The 23,040-nt window shown below is 44.0% G+C and overlaps 1 protein-coding gene across 6 annotated transcripts in view; it reads right to left on the bottom strand.

Moving 5' to 3' along the window:
- Positions 1-868: 868 nt before the first annotated feature.
- The window catches only part of RAB23 (RAB23, member RAS oncogene family), a 32,450-nt gene continuing 10,278 nt past the window's right edge, over positions 869-23,040 (bottom strand). For all 6 annotated transcript variants that reach the window (XM_044291835.1, XM_044291832.1, XM_044291836.1 and 3 more), the window contains 6 exons: positions 16,602-16,796; positions 11,781-11,866; positions 8,123-8,279; positions 6,526-6,608; positions 6,332-6,424; positions 869-1,928 (listed from right to left, as the gene is read on the bottom strand). In XM_044291835.1, the coding sequence (XP_044147770.1) occupies positions 1,789-1,928; positions 6,332-6,424; positions 6,526-6,608; positions 8,123-8,279; positions 11,781-11,866; positions 16,602-16,756 (714 nt within the window). In that variant the 5' untranslated portion in view covers positions 16,757-16,796 and the 3' untranslated portion in view covers positions 869-1,788. The remainder of the gene's footprint in view (positions 1,929-6,331; positions 6,425-6,525; positions 6,609-8,122; positions 8,280-11,780; positions 11,867-16,601; positions 16,797-23,040) is intronic.

The raw sequence follows: 23,040 nt of genomic DNA, 5'->3' as shown, positions 1-23,040 counted from the left end.
ATGACGTGGCAATCGAAGGCTACAATTTCAATGCTGGGAGTTATAGTTTTATATCTGGTTGAGATATCAGTGGTAAACCACAGCAACAGATAGATTGAAATGAAATACTGAAGATTACTGCACATGGATGCTTTGAAAGTGTATGTCCTGCTTGTTTGATTACCTATACATTATTCTAATTAATCAGACGCAGCCCCAGACAAACAAGAAACCGAACACTACACGTCGTCACACAAAAGGCATTGATTGCAATGGAAGGATTTTTATAGAAATAAGCAATAAAAGGCAAGTGAAAAGAGTAAAATCCAACCAAGCTTCTGGAATCTCCAACAGCAATATCCAGCTATAAAGCTCCCCTAATCTAGCAGAAAATATATTAGGCATTCCAATAGTCTGCCCCCTTATTGTAATAGTTTTATCACAATCGTCTGAAACTTGCTAGTCCAGTGAGGACGACAAACTGGTGACAAAAAGACCAGTCTGGGTAGCTTGTCTTCCTTTTATATTCTTCACTGTACATCTGTCCATTTATCTGGAATGTTTGTTAATCTGAATCATGATAATGTAGGATTTAAAAATTTTTAAAGGGAACCTGTCATCAAGATTTTGTGTATAGAGCTGAGGGCATGGGCTGATAGATGGCTGCTAGCACATCCTCAATACCCAGTCCCCATAGCTCTGTGTGCTTTTATTGTGTAAGAAAAGATTTGATACATATGCAAATTACCCTGAGATGAGTCCTGTCCCTGACTCATCTCACGTACAGGACTCCTCTCAGGTTAATTTGCATATGTATCAAATTGATTTTTTTTAAGCAATAAAAGCACACAGAGCTATGGGGACTGGGTATTGCGGACGTGCTAGCGGCCATCTAGCAAACCATGTCCTCAGCTCTATACACAAAATCCCGGTGACAGGTTCCCTTTAAGGTATAATATAAGGTGAAGACAATTGTGAAAAGAAAAATAAGACATATCCCGGAATGAATAAAGGCCTCATTCACCAGACTCCCAACGCTCCCTGTATCCTAAGGTGTATAAAATAAGACATTTGTAAAATCTAGATAGAAGGTCCAAAATGGAAAGGTTTTCAAAAATGTTTCCTATTAACAGGCCACTTAATAGACAGCAGGAGGCTGATGTATGTGGCAGAAGGCCATATGAAACTGGGCGTCCTACAGTGTGCTGGATGGCTAGAACAGTTGAGATGAACTTTAAAAAAAATACATTTTCAAGCACTTAATAGCGACAAAGCAGTTTGGCACAAAGCACATCAACCTGTGAGGTCCCAAAACATAGATATGACTGAACATCTTTAAAACACATTAGTATTTCTATGTAAACTGAATAGAGGATCCTTTATTTCATACATGTCATTTCATGGGGATATAAACGTCCTGTATATGCACCTTCTTACAGACATCAGGCAATGATTTGTGAGCAAGATGAATATTGCACAAGTACCATGTAGTGTGTGACTTGGTATCCAACAGATGCTGCAAAAAAGCATCCATACAATTAGTAAGGTTAAATATATCATCTCCAATAAATACTACAAATGTGGAGGTTTCATAGAACTGTATGTGGGCAGCATTTGTTCAGTTGGTACACCATAACATGCAATTTCCCTGGCCAACACTAGGTGGCCTAACCCACACTGCGCTCCTCTTGATGGTATCAAATTCAGCTAGAAGTGACAGTTGTCTCTGGAATTGGCTGTATTCCTCTGGTCAATTGCACTGTAGTCCCAGACTTGAAGTTCTCCTTTTCGGATCTGTACCATACAGTCTTAGAGTAACATGCAACTGCTAAAAGGACTTTTGCTTTTCTTGGTCCTCTGTTTATTTGGCCTTAGGTTGATAACTTCTCCCCCGTTGATAGCACTGGATTTCTGACCGGAGTGACTACCGCCTGCAGTGTTAAATACCCCTGAAATGATAAAAACATTAAAACATTGCAACTTCCATCCTGAAATATAGCTGCAAGTATGCAAATGACTATTTCTGCTTTACAGAACATGCTGTCAGTTATACCATTTTTATACCTTTTTTTAAATATATTTAACCTGTATATTCCAAATATATCAGGCACTATATTAACAGTTTGTAAGGCTAAAAAAAAAATGACAAACTTCCATCCAGTTTGGCCTATTATCCTGAAAAGCTGATCCAGGAGGACAAAAAAAAAAACAAAAAAAAAAAACCGAGAGGTAGAAACCGATTTTCCTCACTTTATAGATGATATTATAGATATAAATTAGATTAGATATAGAAGAATATGCTACAGAAATTATAATTTTCCATGGTTTTGGGTTAGCATGAAGGGACTCCAAATACCTATGAACAAGTTAGGAAAACATTAAATCACTTAAAGGGGTTGTGCCTTAAGGCTCCCATACAGATTAATGCAATGTTGGCCGAACCCACCAAGTCATATGTGTGTGGGAAGCTCCCGACTGATCGCGTAGGGGAAAACGACTGGGCGAAGTGAAGATTTCTGCCTGAGGCTTTTGTTCTCCTGGGATGTAAGCCTCCAGCATTAGTGTCTGGCAGCGGCCTTCTTCTCTCTCCCCATTGAATACAAATACACGTTTTGCTGAACCAAACCGGTATTTGCCGGTAGAGATAGCAGTCAGATGAGCGATCGTTCAGCCGACAATTACTGAATGTGTATGGCCACCTTTACACCACTTCTACATGTATATTTCAGCTAGGAACCCCTTATGGATGATTTGTCTTGTCTATGCATGACAAAGACTGCGGATAGAAGACGTTCGCTGCTGGAATACCCCGTGAACTTTTTTTTTTTAATGTCAAATAATAAAATACACCTCACATTCGGCTATGATAAAGATCCTCACACAGGCCTCCTATGTATATACCATGATAAGATAGAGCAGGGCAGTAACAGATGTTAGAATACAGGTAAATGGCGTTGTGCAGGGGGTTTATATTGATGACTGATCCTCAAGATAGGTCATCGATATCAGACTGGTGGAGGTCTGACTCCAGGCACCCCTGCTAATCAACTGTTGATGAAGAGTGCAAGCGCTTCCTCTTTAAGATTACCCTGCGCGTTGTCTTGTTTGCAGCGGCGGCACAGTGTAATTACAAGTGTTGATCCCATTTATTTCAATGAGACCAGCACCGGAGAAAGCAGCGCGGGGGGTGCTTGGAGTCGGACCCAAACTAATCCAATATTGATGACCTATCCTGAGGACAGATCATCAATATAAACCCCCTACACAACCCCCAGGTATGGAATAATGTTTAGCAATTGTCTATTTCTTTACCTGAAACCTTTCAGCATATATCCAGACAACTCCACTACTTAAACACCAGGTTTCTTAAATGGCACAACACTGTTCACCTAAACATTTCAGAAGCCGTAGACTTTTTTTTATGTTAATGCTATGGAGGAGATTTATCAAGATCAGCGCTTTCTGCTTTTTTGATATCCCCTGAACTGCCAGAAGATGTGCCTAATTTAGGATGAGGAACGTGGCTTGTCATATATTAGGCGCATCCTCTGGCAGTCACCTAAACAGAAACTACGGTAGCTCTGAGCTGCCGCTGATTTTTGTCTTTATTTGTGCCACGAAAATGGCAAAAATGAATATAAAATTTGTTGCTGCTGCTGACCATGCCCACTCCCCTTTTCTGAAAAGTGGCGAGGTTGCATAAAAACGCCGCTTGCAGCAATATTTTGTTGTAAGGGCATCTAAAAAGTAGCAAACACAAGGTTTGTGACTTTTTTTTTTTTTACACAAGAAATCAGGTACAGGTAGATGAGAAATTTCCTCCATTGTATTATCTTTTACAAATGTAAGGAGATTTCTAGCCATTAGAAGTACTGATCATTAGCATCCATAGTATTTAGTATATTGGGCAGACTAGATGGGCTAAAAGGTTCTTATCTGCCGACACATTCTATGTTTCTATCATAGATCCGTAGCCGATTCGTTCTAACACTTTGTTTGAGGCAAAATTAGTTTCACCCGAAGTCGTGCGAGGTCTCTGTACAGCATTAAAATAAAGTGTTAGAACGAATTGACTTCAGATCTGTGATCCAAAGCTCGATTCACTCAACACTAATGACCTATTACTAGGATATGACATGACTTACTGATCTGTGGGAGTTCAACTCCTGGGTCCTCCAAAGGTGTTCCTGTCCTCCTACCGTACAGGAAAATGCACTTTTTTAAGTTCCACTTATTTGAATGAAGTGGTGTTGCAGTTTCTTGTACAGTGGGAAGCAATGGTTGCTGCTGTGTTGGAAAAAGCCAAAAGAGACCTCAGGATCAGTTGGCTCCCAAAGTCTGATGCCCAGCAATCACAATGGTATGTCATGTACTAGCACAGAGCCCTCTATTAGGCCAAGAGCTCTACTTCTGGAGAACTTCGAATGAATTTATTAATTACATGCTGCTCTTTCCATGCAGAGAAATCTGCAGACACTGGGGTCAACCTCTCTATACCCCTTACAAACTTGCGCAGTAGCAGAAGGTCTAATGACCTCAGGTTTAGGTTTCCATAATTTTTGAACATGATCGGCATGGCTTCCATTTTCCATGAACCCATGAAATATATACTGTATTTTTCACCCTAAAAGATGCTCTTTTTCCCCTTCGCAAAGCGGGGGGAAATGTTAGTGTGTCTTATGGGGCAAATACTAATGAATGCTTCCATTATGGTAGCACTCATTAATACCGTAGGACTGTGGAGTGGTCATGCAGCGCTCCTTGTGTTGGCTCTTTAGTCGCTGCTTCCCGTTCTTCTGCCGCGACCTGTGCACAGCGCAAGGACGTCGAGGCGCTCTGTGACCTCATGCTGTACAACATTGGGTCACAGCGCAGTAGGAAGAGCACTGGATCTCAGGTGCAGCAGCGGCGGCATCCAAGCTAAGATCTGATTGGGGGTCTGAGCCGAGGTCTAATGAAAAAAATATATATATTTTTTATCATCCTCCTCTAAAACCTAGGTGCAAATTATGGGGCAAACAATACGGTATAGAAGAACAGTTTTTATCTTCCTGGTAAGATATCCCATTGACTTGTAATGGGTGTGCCAGATTCTTTGTTAAATGAGCACACTCGAGTAGCTAATAAACGGACACTTTTCTGGCAGCCAAAAGTAAGAGAAGGGAATGATAATGAGCATTAGGTTTCCTGTTTTATAGAAGAAAAAAAAAAAAAAAAAAAAAAACACCTTGAATCTGGTTACACAGTGCAAGACTTCCCATGGAACATATTAAACATAGGGGTCCTACCAAATGTAAAACCGTCCCAGCAGAGTACACACTGTTAACTTACTGGGCAATAGTCAGAAATCTGAATTACACTACCTTAATTTACAGTAATTCTATAATTTATATCTTTAGGCTCACTGCATTTTAATCATACAAATACTCTGCTGCCAGTGAGGGTCTAATCATATTCACCATACTCAGGCCCCACCCGCCATCCAGTTGCCAATTGACCCAATTCTCCCTACTACTGTGTGTAGCGAGAAATCAGTCAATCAACTGTCGGGCAAGGAGGGCATGTATATCATCAATACATCAAACTTCTTCCTGGCATCACTGCGCATTCACTGAAAAGAATAACACTTAAGTTATCACAATCTGCTGAATTTTAACACATAAGGAACAGACCGCTGTGTCTGTCACTATATGCTGCCCTTGGAAACAGTATCACAAAGGGAATGTGCCACCAAAACATGACATTGTATAAATCACATTGTTATGTTAAAATATCTTTAAAGAATTTTTAGCAAGTTTTTTTTTTTTTCCATGTCACCATCTATATTTTACAAAAATGTATACAATTCAGCAATTTTGCCACTATAACTAATAATAGGTCACGATTTCCTGTTCTGTACAGGTAACTTTTCAGTAGCTATTATTATCACAACCGGCAGAATTACAATGACAAGTAACACCTAAACAGATCACACAGATTCCACCACATCAGATTGTCAGCTCCTCCCTGAACTCTGCACAGGTCACAAAGCATATCTAGAAAAATCCCCCATAGAAGTCAATAGGGTCCCCTCCTGTCCACTGTGTCTTTGACCTATGTAGCTGCTCTCAAAAGACCTTATGTCCTAATATATTTTAGGCCTAGTGGCCAGTGTGAAAATGGCAGGATTATATCTAAAAAAAACTAAAATTTTATATAGATTGTGACAAGGAAAAAAATAATTATATATATATATATATATATATATATATAAAAATATAAATATTTATAAATATGTTCAACAAAAAAAGGGATTTAAACAATAGGTCATTTTCTGATGACACATTCCCTTTAGGATCAGGAAGGTACTCACCAATTTTGTTGCTGCTAGTGTGCAAAATTTCGGTGTCTTCAGCGTTCTGCTGTTTTAGCCTTTGTAAATACTTGTCAGCCAAATATTTAAAAACTGAAATAGAATATTTGGTTTAATAAGGAATCAATGGAATTATAATGGACACAATACATGGTGTGAAATCCACGGACATTTTACAATGGAGGACAACTTACCTTCAGTAACATTCAGATCTTCCTTAACAGACGTTCTGTAAAATCGCAGTTTTAACCTTTTTGCCAGGGCCTCGGCTTCTTCACTAGAGTCAGAGAAATGGAATTGATCAGAATTCACACCATGAAGTCCATGCTTTATGGATGCAGCACATTTATCATTATGTAAACCTATGAATAATATTCTCATAATGAGACCTCATGTGAAATTACAAAGAAAATATCTAAAGATGGGCAAAGCATTTCTAAAGAGCAAAAATATTAAAGGGGATATCTGTTTTTTTTAATATTGAGGACTTCTCAGGATAGGTCATCAAATATCAGATCAGCGGGGGTCCGACACCCGGCACTACCGCCGATCAGCTGTATGAAGGGACAGCTCCTTTCTCTCTTTCTGCTGCTATGTCTATGGCGAGCAGGAAGAGAGAAGGGAGACGGCATGTGCGCACGCCGTCTCCTCAAACAGCTGATCGGCAGGGGTGTCGGACTCAATATTAAAAGCTGGGAGGACCCCTTTAACCACAAACTGGGGAGAAAGCATTATGCATGTACAATTTCCAGTACCGCCTGCTGGCACAGGTTACACTAGAAACAACTAAAGGACACATGTAATAAAAAACACTTTTATATGGGTGTAATAAAAATAAATGTTAAATAGCCAGGCACTGCATAAGGCTGTGTCACTTTAAGGGCCGTGTCTCTGTGGCTCAGACTATAAAGGCTTTAGTCTGGCAACAAAATGGTAAATATGTACTAAATAGTAAAAGACTAGATAAAACTGCCACAAAAAAAAAAAAAAAAGATTTAGGGACACTAGTGGGCAGTAAGCCTAAAGGGAATCTATCCCCAGCTACCTCCCTATCAAACCGATTGTACAGACACATAGCTGTGGTTCTCCTGATTACAACGCCGTTTCTCTTTTGCCGATCTGAGGCTGCGTTCCTGATTTACTTTTCCTTGATATTAGGCCTTTGGTGCAATAAAGGCGTCATCATTGCTCTTGCTCCTCAGTCACTGCCTGGCCCTGTCTGTCAAAGTAGTGAGGGAGAGGCTGACCATAGAAAGGAGTGGAGCCTGTGTGCAATGACACCCTCATTGCACCAAATACCTAATTTGCACATTCGGAAGAAGTACGGCTCGGGAACTGAGCCTCAGATCAATCAAATAAAAACAGTGTTCAATGAGATGTATCACAGCTGTGTCTATGCAAACGGTTAGATAGGGAGGTCACTGGTGACAGATTCCCTTTAACTTTAGCAACCAGTGCCAGAATTTCAGAAAGCTGCTGCCAAGGCAAATAAAATCATGGGATTCAGGCCTCAAAGAAACCCTTTAAAAACAGCCAGCCAGCTTTCTTGGGGGACAGGGGCAGTGCAGGACCGCAGACTGGTGGGTGAGTCTTTTATGTTAATGGGCACAAGTTAGGACCCCACGGGTTGTCGGCTCCAAGGCAGGACAGCCAGCCTTAAATACTAGCGGCTCATTATATTCACATTTCTTCTCTGAACACAAGCAATGATGTAGAACTTAGGGTTTGGATGAATGTGACCACACTTGAATTGAGCTAATGGACACGAGTGGCACTGTTGTAGTGACTTACTTCTTAATAACTGTGTCATCCAGCAGGTCAATTTTATTTTGAACAAGAACAGTAGGAATATCTCCAACTTCAGCCATCACCTTCTCTTTCCAGCTGGGCACCGCTTCAAATGAATCCCTATCCGTTGTAGAAAATACCAGCACACAGGCTTGGGCACCTTGCAAAGAAAGTATTTCACCATTATTAGTGAATCATTGGGGGAGATTTATTAAAACTAGTGCAAAGGAAAACTGGCTTCGTTCCCCGTAGCAGCCACTCAGATCCCACCTTTGATTCCTCAGAGCGTCTTTGGAAATGAAAAGATCAATCTGATTGGATGTTATGGGCAACTAAGTCAGTTTTCCTTTGCATTAGTTTTGATCAATCTCCCTCTATAATGTGTAGTGTAGACATCACATGTCCATAGAATGACCAACAGCCACATATCAGCTCCCGTAGCCATACTTATGCAGATGCCAAGTTCTCGGGACTCTTCCCCATCTTCTTTCCTCTAGGTCATTCTCCCAGCCACATAGATTAGTGTCTTGAGTTACTACATCCACTCAACTGACTCTTATAACATCTGTCAGGGCAGGATTTTTACAGGGGACGGAGCTGTGTCTAGAACTTGTGGGGCCGGTTACTGATACACGACATCAGAAGAAGGTCACTAGCCTTCTCCTAAGCAGACAACATGGAGAACATGGCTTCTTTAATTACCAGGATACATCTGTACCCATCTTATTGGTATTGTCTACTATGTAACATTAGGTCGTTTCAATAGTGTCTTTTCTGACCAGGTTTATTTAGCTAAACCAGAGACCCATCTGTGGAACAAAGATCTCAGAGTTCTTGCTCCAAGTCAGTAACGGAGCTCTGTGTGGGAGGGGTTACTGGTTCTCCTTACTTACAAGGTACCTATATGAGGCACACTGTGACGGCTAACCTCCAGCACTCTAGCTGTGGTGAAACTACGACTCCCAGCATGCTCTGTGGAGTTCTGAGAACAGCGAAGCAAGTGAGCATCTTGGGAGTTGTAGCTTTACCACAGCTGGAGTGCCGGAGGTTAGCCACCACAGCTAGAGAGACTGTTTTTTCCCGTTGGAAGAGAGCTAATTTGGATACTCTTTCCCCATGGAGTACTGCCTGTAAGATTCCCTACAGCAGCTGGATTTCAGTAAGGATATAAATACAGTGTCTTAATTTAGAAATTCACCCAAAATGCCTTCATTATATATATTCTACAACATCATATAGGAACATGCTTTGCTTTGTGGCTGATGGGTCCCGTTGCCTGCTGGAGCGGTGCGGGGGCACGATGGTCGCTGCACAGTGCCGCGCCAAAGTTAGCGTAGGTCCCCACTTGATAGAGGCGACCTTGTCGTGGTAAGTGGGCCTATGCTCTTTGATCAAACTGTATACTAATGCCTCCTAATAGTGCAAAGCAATATATTGATAATAGTGCTGTATAGCCATGTTGTAGCATGCTTAAATTTGAAACAGTTGTTATATCAAAAGCATAGTAATGAGGATGTGCGATCCAGATTCTCTCTCCCATATTGAATACATCATATAGGAACAGATAGCACTTTCTCCCAGACTTTTCTTAAAAACGTGACATCCTCTCTCTTCCGGTAAGGCTAGGGCTACGCTGATTTTTTTATAATGATAGTCAATGGTGTTGCACTGGGACTTGCAGCATGCTGCGATTGGATTATTGTTGCCGTGTAGCCCTAGCCTAAATGGTGTGGGCTCAGAAAGCACTGCCTTTTGTTAAAAATGAATTAGAGATAGATAGTAATGCTTCCCTGTAGGATATCATTTTCTAGCCCTTCAACTACAGGGCACAAAAAAACTAAAATAAAAAATAAAATAAAAACTAAAAAAAAAAACTAAAAACAAAAACACTGGGACAGATTTTTTTTTTATATATATACAAAATAAAAGGTATAAAAATACAGAAAATATTTTGTATACTAAAGCACATAAAACGTCATATTCCCTTGATGCCTACTTACAAAATAATTGTCTATTCTTATTATTATACCTGTGACCAGGGAAGATTATCCTGGCCTCATACAACATGCTATGAAATCCCATAGGACAACAGCACTGAGAAGAACTGATGATGATATTTAGAGCCAGGAGATTTAGTAAAAAAATAAAAATAAAAAAAAATAATATATATATAAAATTTTCAATTGAAGGACAATTATCGATTTAAAATTTTATTTTCTTTTATTTTTTTTCTGGCGAACTTTTTTTTTTTTTCTGTTGAATTGGAGTTTTTAGTTACACCATTTTGCAGTACATATAACTTATTGATTAAATTTCATTCTTTTTTTGGCGTGCGGCAATGAAAAAAAGAAAAAAAAAAAAGCTATTCCACTGTAGTTTTTTGGACTTTAAATTTACAACGTTCACCGCCTGGCATAACTAGCACATTACTTATATTGTATGGGTCAGTACGATAATGGCTGTACCAAATGTGTAGTTTTCTTTGTTTTTCATTACTTTTGCACAATAATAGCACGTCTCATACAAAAACAGTCGTATTCATTTTTCCACTTATATGGGCTTGTTTTTTGCGGGACGACATGTGGTTGCAGTGGTACTATTTTGCCATACATGGGACTGTTTTTTTTTTTTTTATAAGAACGGTTCCATTTTCTTTTGTGTTTTTCGTTACCATAGATGTGTGCATTTCTTAATACATTTTTATTTACCTTTACTAGGAAACTGTTTTTATAATGCAGTGGTATACAAGGTATATCACTGCACTATAAAAACAAACACTATAAGAGTGACAGGAGATATTAGGCCGTGTCTGCCATGGCAATGATTGTGTTTGTGGGGGCTGATGGTGATGAGGAGCCTCTGCATAACTGCCTAGATGCCCCCAGTCGCTACATGCTCTCTGAATACTGGACACTTCTTCAGAATAGAGGAAGGTGAAGAGACACATACTTTGGCAACCATTTTTATAGTAATACTACTTGAAGTACAGGCGCCTCTCACGAAGTAACAGATAATCCTTGAAATAACGCTGGCAGAGAAATCCCCAGGATCTTTTCCTAAGATGCACTTTTTCGGATAACCTGTTGTTGCCTCCAATGCCCTTTATTTTTATGGTCTAACTTTCCCATTATGTTGATGATTCATTGCTTGTGATAATTAGCAGATCCCTACGGAAATACCGCTAACCTCTCCTGTGATTTGTCTGCATCATTATAAACACGTCGCTGCACTAAGCTGGTCCCACAAGACTTACCGACACACATTTCATTTTCAAACTGTAGAACATTTCTCTTACATTGGGGCTCCTGATTTTAGATTTCACATATCGCCCTCAAATCTGGGGTCTTAAATGACAATTCTGCCTATCCGTGCTAACATCTCTACTACCTGTACATTCTCACTCCCAGGTGACAACACAGAGCTAGAAAGGGGATAAGTTGTTGCAATGGGACTTCCCCTTCAAGGACGTGAAATCGCAAGCAATTTCTTATTTTAGGATCAAATGGTCAAAAGGAATCAGAAATTGAGAAGTATGGATTCTACTTCTCCTCCCAACTGGATCCACTTTAGGCTTTGGCAAAAAAATAACTGTTTGTGAAACCAACCCAACAGTGTTCCTAGCTAATTTCCGTTAATATCAAAATCATTCGTTCATACCAACCCCTGTAATAGGCTTTAGTTATTGCATCAAACTCCTCTTGACCTGCGGTGTCCCATAACATAAGCCGAACATCTTCATCATTTATCCTAAAAGAGAAAACACAACCACAGCGTATGAAAGAATTAGTCATAGAACTTCCAGGAGTCATTCACAAAGGGCGTTCAAAGCTCACTTCACCCGCTAATCTCATAGGTTTTTGTAATTATTTAGCTTCACCTGAACATTGCTTGGGTCATTAGGTTTGATTAAGCAGTCATCCTCCAGAAGGAGGGGGTGTAATGAGTGTAAACTGACAAGTCATTTTTAGATGAGCTCTCTGGGGCCAGGCCACAGAATGACAGTGCAGATCATTGGCTTCTTAAAACACTGTGGCTGGCTCCTTCTCAGTGTAATGCTGGCACAACACAGTGGTGGAAAACGTGGCTGAAGCCCTGGGGTGTGCTGATGGTCAGGGAAGGGAAGGGAGGAAAAGAACATGAAGCAGTAAGATCTGCAAACAAATAATGGTAAAGAATTAGACTGGGCATCCTCTGGAAGAAATCGAACGGCCATTACTTTCAGGGCATTGCAGCAGTCCAGCTCAGTTGATGGCACTGCGCACACTGGCCTGCTGGTTAGGAAGGGGTTACTATGGCTTAAATGTTCTTAATTTACCTGCACGTGTCTCCCCCATCATATGCTACAAGTACCGAACTAAAAATGCCCCATTTGTGACAAGTTAGACTCCCTGTGGATCATTTACAGATGTGAAGGACATGTTCTGCCAAGTTTAGTGAGGCAGCAGTATAGGGCACTAAGCTGAAAATAGCAGAAAAATGCTGTTAGCACATAGCAACCAGTCAAACATTTACTTTCACAAGTCTCACTTGTATCTCATCAATGACTAGGTGTTATTTTAAGCACCACCTTAAAGGGGAAGTGTTACATAAAGAGGCCATTAAAGTATAGATGAAAATGAGAAAACCTTTTTAAATGTGTTTAAAAGCTTGCTTCTCTGCCAGCAGAGCTTGAAATGACCGGCTTTATGCGTGCGGCTCCTCCACTCTGCTATAACTAGAACCTGTATACTGGTGAGAAGAACATTGGGTGGATCCAATTAAATGAGCTTTCACCATCACAGAAAACGAGGGTTACCAGACCGTGGAGAAAAAGATATGGATTGCACATCCACATGCCATGCACTGATCTACTGCTTCTTAGTTCCACATATAAATTGTACATGAGGTACTTAGTATATGTTTTGAATCAAAATGCATAGGCCCACTCAGCACACCAAGGTGGCCTTTACTGAGCGGGTCCCTACTCTAAATTGGCACAGTACCAGATGGCAACCACCGCCGCTGCAATACACCACTCACATCATGGTGGCCTCTATTAAATGGGTCCCTACTCTAAATTGGCTCAGCATCGAATGTCAAGTGTCAACCATGTCCAGTGCAACATCAAAGGGGCCTCTATTAAGTGGGTCTCTACTCTAAATTGGCTCAGCGCCATGTGATAGATATTTTTTAAAATATCACGATTAGGGTTGTTGCAATAGCAAAATTCGATTTCTATACCATAAAAAAGTATTGTGATACTCGATACCATTCGATACCACATGAAAAAAATAAACCACCAAAAAAGCCACATGCATTCCACATTTTATGGAACATTCCTATTTTTGTGGGGGGACAAGGTGACTAAAAAATGTCGAATCGCGCATTATATTTTTTTTTCTGTTACAACGTTCACCGCATAAGAGATTTTTTTTTTATATTTTAATAGTTCACACTTTTTTGGGCGTGGCGATCTGTAATAGGTTTATTCATTTATTGTTAATATATTTTATATGTAAAATTAGGAAAGGGGGTGATTTAAACTTAAAGGGGTTGTCCGGGTTCAGCTCTGAAACCGGACATACCTCCATTTTCACCGAGGCAGCCCCGTGTTCTGAGCATCAGAGCAGTTCATGTTCCGATGCTCTCCTTTGCCCTGCGCTAAATCGCGCAGGGCAAAGGCATTTTCAGGAGTTCGGGTAACGTACTGGCACTGATGGACGGGCGCTAGGGCAGCTCTAAAGCACGCCCATCAGAGCTGGTGACGTCACCGAAGACACTGCCGGGCGGAAGCTTCCGCAGGGCAGTGTGTTATTGTAAACAAAAGAGCGCATCAGTGCATGAACTGCTCCGATGCTCAAGTCAGGGGGGCTGCCTGTGTGAAAATGGAGGTATGTACGGGTTCAGCTCTGAACCCGGACAACACCTTTAATGTTTTAGTGTTTTTGTTTTTTTTTACTTTTTATTTAATAACTATTTTCCCCCTTAGAGGCTAGAACTTGGGATCTTTTCATCCCTTGTCCTATTCACCCTAATAGAGCTCTATTAGGGTGAATAGGATCTCACACTCTCCCTGCTGTCCTGTGCATAGCACAGCAGCAGGGAGATTACCATGGCAGCCACGTCAGTAGCATCCTGGCTGCCATGGTAACCGATCGGAGCCCAGGATTACACTGCTGGGGCTCCGATCAGAAGCTGCCACTGCCACCAATGAGGAGGAGGGAAGGGGACCCTGTGGCCACTGCAACCAATAATTATAATACTGGGGGGTTGGGGGAGGGCGCACTGCGCCACTAAAGTTTTTAGTACTGGGGGGAAGCGGGGGGTGCACAGCTCCACCAATGGAGATAAGTAACCTTTTAATACAAATACAGGAGGCGGGTGCCGGCAGCAGAATCACATAGCCGGCACCCGACCTCTATGATGGGGCCCTGCAATCTGTGGCAGTTAACCCCTCAGGTGCGGCACCTGAGGGGTTAACTGCTTCGGATCGCAGTGCCCTGTCATAGAGGTCGGTGTATTTGTATTAATGGTTTAGTTATCATTGGTGGCGCAGTGGCCACAGCCCCTCCCCTCCTCCGCCCCTCTCTTCTTATTGGTGGCAGCAGCGCCACAGAGGGGGAGGGGAAGAGAGAGACTCCTTCTCTCCTGTGCTGCTGAGGAGAACATGGAGCGCGCTGAGAGCAGCGCGCGTCATGTTCTGCGATACTAGGCTGCGCAGTAGCGCAGCCTAGTATTGGTAAATGTCAAATCCTGGTATCGAATCGATACCGGTACAAAAGTATTGATTGGGTATCGATAATTCGATACCCGCAACAACCCTAATCATGATGGTTAGCCACATCGCTAGTATTAGACTAATAGTCCTTTTACACGGTCTGACCATCTAGTCAACAACTGGGGATGAACATTTGTAGAAAAGCTTACTGCTAATAATTGGCTTGTGTAAAAGGTGCTGGCAATCACATGATGAATGAGCAAATACTCGTTCATCGGGTGATTGTGTCTTTCTGCCAGCATCTAAAATCATTATTTCTGTGCAGCAGACTGTCCTGTACAGGTATACTCCGTTATCTGCAGCCCAGAAGCAATGAAACTGTATGGGGAGCAGCTATTGCTGTAGGGACTACTCATCCCAGCACTGAGGGGTTTTCCCACCTAGTTTAGCATGGCGTGTTGTGCTTGTGTCACAGTCGACTTTCTTCCAAATAAACTGCCAACTGTTATCAGTTGGGGTTATTTCCCTACACAGTCTGACAATACTCAGTTGCCAATTTATTCATAAACTTCTAGTGGGAATAATATAGGAACGTCATAACACACAGGACAAGATGCTCCGGAATTATTATATCCTGGTGAATGACCGTTACTAAAACAGAAATGTCAGGAGAGGCGACAGGTCCTCTCTAATAGAAGTATTTCAAGCATTTCAGACACTGATCAGATCGAAAAAATGGGAAGCACCAACATCCCGGTAAAGCCAGTGACTCATGGGTGTTGTGTAGCAGGATAAAGAACGTATGATACATTGTAGACATGCCCTGAAGATATGGCAGCTTAAACAAATGGATTCGCACAAAGAACACTGGAGCAGATTTACTTAGGCTACTTTCACATTAGCAGCAGTCTTCTCCGGCGGGTGAGCCACATGATGGAACCGTGCTACTGCTAGTGTACCGTGCTACCAGAAGTCCGCTCCAGCCCCATTCACTATAATGGGGGCGGGCTGGACGTCCGGCCGCGGCACGGCAAACATGCCGAGAGGTGGCCGGAATAAAAACTACTACATGTCGTAGTTTTATTCTGGCCGCTTCTCAGGCCCGCCCCCATTATAGTGAATGGGGCCGGAGCACGCGTACGGCGGTACGTGTGCACTAGCGGCAGCACGGATCCGGCAGGCTGTCCACCCTCTAGAGCAGCCTACCGCTAATGTGAAAGTGGCCCAAGTCTTAGAATTAGGCCCCATGCACACAACCGTATATGTTTTGTTGTCCACAAACTGTGGATCCGCAAAACACAGATACTGGCCATGTGCACCCTGAAGCGGACAAGGGTAGGACGTGCTCTATCTTTTTTTAGGCCAGAAGAACGGACATACGGATGTATGCTGTCCGCATTTTTTACTGGCCTGCTGAAATGAATGGTTTTACATCCGATCCGCAAAAAATGCACATCAGATGCGGAACAAAAATACGGTCGTGTGCGTGAGGCCTTAGAAAGTGTGAACTTCTAAGCTGTCTAGTTTTTACACCACCTATTAGTTGGCTGACTTTCCACCATCTTAAGCCATGCCTCGATCTGACAAGTCATGCCCCCTTTCCCGTTAGGCCATGCTCACAGACTGTGCTGGTTAAACTGTGCAAATGTAGTGAACAGTACGTAAGGACCCAGAATTATAGCGATTATTCATTAGTAAATCCGCCTCATTATTTATTCATGTGGTGCGATGCATTTTATCCCAGAAAAGAAACAAAGACGTAAAAAAAAAAAAAAAAATACATACTGAATTTGTCTTTCCAGGAAGTCCACGCCGATGGTTTTCTTATAATCCTTGGTAAATATTCCCTTGCAGTACCTCTGAATCATACTTGATTTACCAACGGCACCGTTCCCAACCACCACCACCTTAATGGCCACCTCCATGTCCTCTTCCAACATCTTGCTTGCTTGCAGTTTAGCACTGTGTTCTGAATTTATCCTGGAGGCATATAAAGAAGATGGAGACTCTATAAGCCATCATAGCAAAAGAGGCAAAATGAAAGCTACGTAAACATCATTTATATCTAGAAAATCTCTTTGTGTGGCTGACATAAGATGCTCATCCATGAGACACGGTCTTCTACTGCAGCTCAGCACCATTCACAGGGATAGAGCTGTATCAGGTACTTCATTAAAAGGGGGATTTAAAACCACTGGATAGACGGTAAATGGTAGATTGGCGAGTCCAACCTGTGGGAACCCACCAAATTGCTAAAAAGGAGGACTCAAGTCCTGCTAGGCACAAGACCGTAGGAAAGGGTCAGATACATTACACACTGATGACCTATCCTAAGGATACATCAGTTATCTCATAAAACCCCTTTAATGACTCCACGGAATGCCTGGTCTGCATCATGGAGAATGGGAGGTAATGAAAACAGCCAAATGAGAAAGGTCGGCCATTTTTATATATCCCCCTTCACTATACTGCCAACCTGGTAAGTTTTAAACCTTTTCACTCCTGAAGAAGGGGGTTGTGTACATATACCCCCGAAACGCATTGAGTACCGTTGTTATACCCAATAAAGGAATTTGATCAGAAGCTGAGGAATCTGCTGCCATCAATCCTGCTATCCTTGGAGCGAACTCGGCTGGGGAGGTGTTGTCTGTAGGGGTCTTGAGCTTATCCTACAGACACCCTCCCCAGTGACGCGAGTAACATCCAATTTTATTTTATTTTTATGTATGCCATTTTAACTGTTTAGCTCTTCTCCTATCTGCACACCCTATATAGGGTTTCTATTCTACATCAGGCATTTATCTTCCTCTTTGTCCATGCGCTGAATGACAGTGGCCTCTTTTTCTTTTTCACCCTTCCGGTGCCAATCAATACTACCTCGTACATACCACCTCTACCAGCATCCCCATTATTGTCTTTCTCTAAAGGGAGTGGCGCCTATCAGTGGACAAACCTAATACCCTTTTTTTGTTGGAGTATACGGGAACTGTACGTTCATATAGCTCCTGTACTACTACAACACATCTACCGAATGTCAATCGACGTGTAGCCTCACCCCTACACCTGGACCACTTGAGCAGCCTTCCCCCTATCCTTTCTTCTACCTACATCATCTGGAGTTCCTATATGTACCCCCTGGCTTTCAAGCTGACAGCTCAGCGGCGTGCCCTTTCTGTCTGAGCTATCCCTCACTATCACAACACAGGGGCGTGTCCTTTCTGTCTGAGCTATCCCTCACTATCACAACACAGGGGCGCGCCCTTTCTGTCTGAGCTATCCCTCACTATCACAACACAGGGGCGTGTCCTTTGTCTGAGCTATCCCTCACTATCACAACACAGGGGCGCGCCCTTTCTGTCTGAGCTATCCCTCACTATCACAACACAGGGGCGCGCCCTTTCTGTCTGAGCTATCCCTCACTATCACAACACAGGGGCGTGTCCTTTGTCTGAGCTATCCCTCACTATCACAACACAGGGGTGTGTCCTTTCTGCTGAAGCTCTCTCCCTGTAACTGTCATGGCAGATAACAAGGTGGATAGAGAAATAGCTCAGTGGCTATATTAAATTTTCAATTAAGATCCAAGGGCTAGCCTAAGGCCCCTTAGTGACCGCTGTAAAAAGGCGTGTGTTGGGGTCACTAAGGGGCTAATGAGCGGTTAACACAGTGTTAAATGTGTCAGGAATTGGCTGCGACTCCAGCACTTGAAGTATTCGCATGGGGAAGTGTTCACATGCTGCGTTTTCAGTGTGGAGTATGGCGATGAGGGTTAATGAATTAGATGGGATGAAGTTATGTAAGTCGGTACACCCCTGATGAAGCCGCGGGAGGCAAAAGCAGTCATGTACCAATATTTTTACTTTTTTTTTTTGGTCGCTATTCTTATATAAGTGTTTTATTGCCATCCACCCAGTGTCCCTGGTTTGTTCTTTTCCTGCATAACCCTCACTCCCAAGTGCAGCCCAGTGTGAACAGAGGAGTGGAGGGAACTAGCACAGGAGACCTGCGCTGAAGAGGGCGAAAGAAGCAGGCATTTACTAGAACGCCAAGCGGGAGAGCAACCCGGAGAATATACAGAGATTTGGGACGGTGGAGTGGTGAGCCCAAAATAAATAAGGATGCTTGTGGGCACATTTTTTATAGATTTTAATAAACTTTGGCGTTATTGGGGCACATTTATCAAGCTCGCCTGGTTTTCAGGAGTAGCAGATTCAGTCAGTATTTTGCAGGCTATTTATTAAAAGTCGCTCAGCAGTCGATGAATGAAGCGAGGCATCTTTGTATTAGGCCGCATTCAAATCTCGGTATAGGATATCCCGCTACCTGATCTGGCGCAAATGCTGGCTGTCGGGCGGACAAAAAACAAAAACAAAAAAAAAAAACACACATTACATCCAACAGCCTTTGTCCAGCATTTAGACCAGAAAACGGCCGTATATAACCGCCAGACCTCACAGCAGTCAATGGGGATCCGGCGGCGAAGTAGAGGATCCGGCAAGGCCAATGAGGTCTAATGAGGTCTAATTCCTCAGGGCTTATGCATATGACTGTTGCCTGTTTTGTGGTTCGTAAAATGGCGGATCCGCAAAACACAGATACTGGCAATGTGCATTCCGCATTTTGCAGAATGGAATGTCCGGACCATAATCGACTGGTCCTATCCTTGTCCGTAATGGGGACAAGAATAGGACAAGTTCTATATTTTTGCAGATGCATCTGAACGGACATACGGATGCGGACAGCGACACCCTGGACATCGGCCCACAGGGAAATTTCTTTGTAGGGTCTACGGCCAGTCCGCCGTGCATAACAGTATATGTGACCAAAAACATTCATAAATGGAAGGAAATATATTCACAAGGAACATGAATGGTCAGTGTTGTCCTACAGAAATACGTTATCTGGCTCGTGTCTCTTTGTGCTGTCATCCATAGGGCTTCTGCATCACACAGCATAGACTAAACATAGCAAAGTTTATAGGAAAAATGCCGTTCCCGCTCCATACATTCCTGTAGTATTAAACAGAGGCACAATGAAGAATGCAGACACTGAAAGAGAAGCCGCCAAATATTAAAGCATTCACACTGACTGCAACCAACAGGCCAGATATATTCATGAGGCGCAATGTTAGGCTGAGTTCACGTCAGCGTTCAGCCTTTCCTATAACGGAGCAGGAGAGCGGAAAGGACGGATTCGGCACATAACTGAGCCGAACGGAGGCCAAGAACCCCATAGACTATAATAGGGTCCGTTAGGTTTCCGCTCAGAAAATGATTTTAGAGCGGAGACAAAAGTTGTGCATGCAGGACTTGTCTCTGCTTCAAAAATCTCCCTTTGAGCGGAAACCTAACGGACCCCATTATTGTAGTCTATGGGGTCCTTGGGCTCCCTTCGGCTCAGTTATGTGCCGAATCCGTCCTTTCCGTTCTCCTGCTCCTATAACAGAGCAGGAGAACATAAAGGCTGAACGCTGATGTGAACGAAGCCTTAGATTAACCCCTTAAGGACCGAGGACGTACCGGTACGCCCTATTTCCCGAGTCCTTAAGGACCGAGGACGTACCGGTACGTCCTGACTTAAAATCTGAATTCCGGCGCCGCGGGGGTTAATCGAAACGGGATTTCGGCTGAAATCATTCAGCCGGCATCCCGTAACAACGCAGGGGGGGGTCATTGGACCCCCCCGTATCGGCGATCGCAGAAAACCGCAGGTCAATTCAGACCTGCGGTTTTCTGCGTTTCCGGTCCATTCGGGTGTCCTGTGACCCGATGAACCGGAAAAAGACTGCGATCGGTGGCGTAATTTTACACCACCAATCGCAGTCCGAGGATTTGCAGAGGCGGAGCTGGCCCTGGTGCTGAACGCCGCTGTCCAGGGTGCTGATTGGTGCAGGGGAGAGAGGCGCGAGATTCAAACTTCCTGCGCTCCTCTCTCCCCTCCTCTTCCTGTCCAGCACCCTGACCGTGCAGCATCGTCCAGCACCAGCTCCTGTGTCCCCCTAAATCGGCATCCATCACCCTCCTGCACCCATCGCCACCCAGGTAAGTTAGGGTCAGTGAGGGAGAGGCACCTTTAGGCAGGGATAGAAGGGAAAAGTTAGAAAAAAAAAAAAAAAAAAAAAGCACATTTATTCCAAACTTTTTTTTTTCAACTTTCAGACCCCAGACCCCCCCTGCCACTTGCCCCCCCCGCATCCCCCCCACCACCAGCCCCCCCCCCACCACCAGCCCCCCCCCACCACCAGCCCCCCCCCCACCCACCACCAGACCCTTCCCCCACCACCATTTTTTTTTTTTTTCTGCGTGCGCTGACTGGCCGGCACTTTTTAGCGTCCGTCCACTGTTAGCGCATCGCCCGCCCCACCACCCCACCGACCGCTGATCAGCGTTGAACCGCAGATCAGCAAGTTTGAACTTTTTTTTTTTTTTTTTTCCTAACACTTTTTTTTGCCTGGACTTTTTAGTACGTGAACACCCGTGCCCCCACACACACGCACATAGAATAAAGGTTTACACGCACGCACATACACACGCACACACACACACCCATGGCCCGCCGGGTGTTCTCGGCCGAGGAGGCATATGCCCAGATTGCCTCCGACTCTGAGAGCCCCAGTGAGGATGAGGATGACCCCACGTTCCTTTTGTCATCCGCATCCTCCTCATCATCATCGGATGACGATGAGCCACCAAGGCAGCGGAGACGCCGCCAGGCGGAGCCAGGGGCCACACATGCTAGGGATCCTGTGGCCCACCCTAGTACGAGCCGCCCTGGGGTTCGTACTGGTTTCCCGGCCCACCAAATAAGTTCACCGGAGCCCCCTGCCGATGAACTTAGCTGGTGTCCCCCAGTGGACTTTGAGCCTGAGATTCCGGATTTCGCTGGCAATCCTGGAATCCAGATTCCCACAGTGGGGTTTACTGAAATAGACTTTTTTAGTTTTTTTTTCAGTAACCCACTGGTGAATTTGATGGTGGAGCAGACGAATCTGTACGCCCAACAGTTCGTCGCTCAAAACCCAGGCTCAGTTTTGGCTAGACCCGGTGGCTGGACGCCGGTCAGTGCAGCCGAGATGAGGACATTTTGGGGCCTCGTGCTGCATATGGGTCTAGTCCAAAAACCCAGTGTCAGGCAATACTGGAGTGGGGACGTCCTGTACCAGACCCCACTGTACAGTATGGTCATGACACGTCACCGGTTTGAGGCCATCCGGAAATGTCTGCATTATTCCGATAATGCAGCATGTCCACCCCGAGGTGATCCTGCCTATGACCGGCTGTACAAGATACGGCCGGTCATCGATCACTTTGGGGCCACATTTCAGCAGGCCTACGTACCTGGAAGGGAGGTCGCGGTTGATGAGTCTCTCGTTGCGTTCAAGGGGAGACTCAGTTTCCGCCAATACATTCCCACAAAGCGGGCGAGGTATGGCGTGAAGCTATACAAAATTTGTGAGAGTACCTCAGGGTACACTTACAAATTTCGTGTGTACGAGGGGCGAGATTCCCGGATTCAACCACCAGAATGTCCCCCCACTCTGGGTGTTACCGGGAAACTCGTGTGGGACCTTATGTACCCACTGCTGGATAAGGGTTACCACTTGTACGTGGACAACTTTTATACCAGCATTCCCTTGTTCAGGTCCCTTGCCGCCAGATCCACGTTCGCTTGTGGGACCGTGCGGAAAAATCAACGCGGCCTCCCTGCCTACCCCCTCCAGGTACCTATCCCCAGGGGTGAGACCCGTGCACTTACCAGTGGAAACCTGTTGCTGGTCAGGTATAAGGACAAGAGGGATGTCCTTATGCTGTCCACAATCCACGGTAACAGCACCACCCCAGTCCCTGTGCGAGGTACCGCGGCAACGGTCCTCAAGCCCGATTGTATCGTCGACTACAATCGGTATATGGGAGGAGTTGATCTCTCTGATCAAGTCCTCACGCCATATAACGCCATGCGCAAAACCCGGGCATGGTACAAAAAAGTTGCGGTCTACATGGTGCAGGTTGCCATGTACAACTCTTTTGTACTATCCCGAAGCGCTGGCAGCACAGGGACATTCCTCCAATTCTATGAGGCAGTCCTCAAAGACCTGATCTTTTCGGACCGGGAAAGAGCAGGCCGGAGTACCTCGGGAACTGGAGGCGCCCGGATCGTCCCTGGCCAACACTTTCCAGGTGTGGTCCCCCATACTGGAAAGAAGGGACGAACCCAAAAAAAGTGC

This window comes from Bufo gargarizans, chromosome 4 (genome assembly GCF_014858855.1).
Source record: "Bufo gargarizans isolate SCDJY-AF-19 chromosome 4, ASM1485885v1, whole genome shotgun sequence".
Classification (NCBI taxonomy): Eukaryota; Metazoa; Chordata; class Amphibia; order Anura; family Bufonidae; genus Bufo; species Bufo gargarizans.
This window is presented reverse-complemented; position numbering and strand designations above follow the sequence as displayed.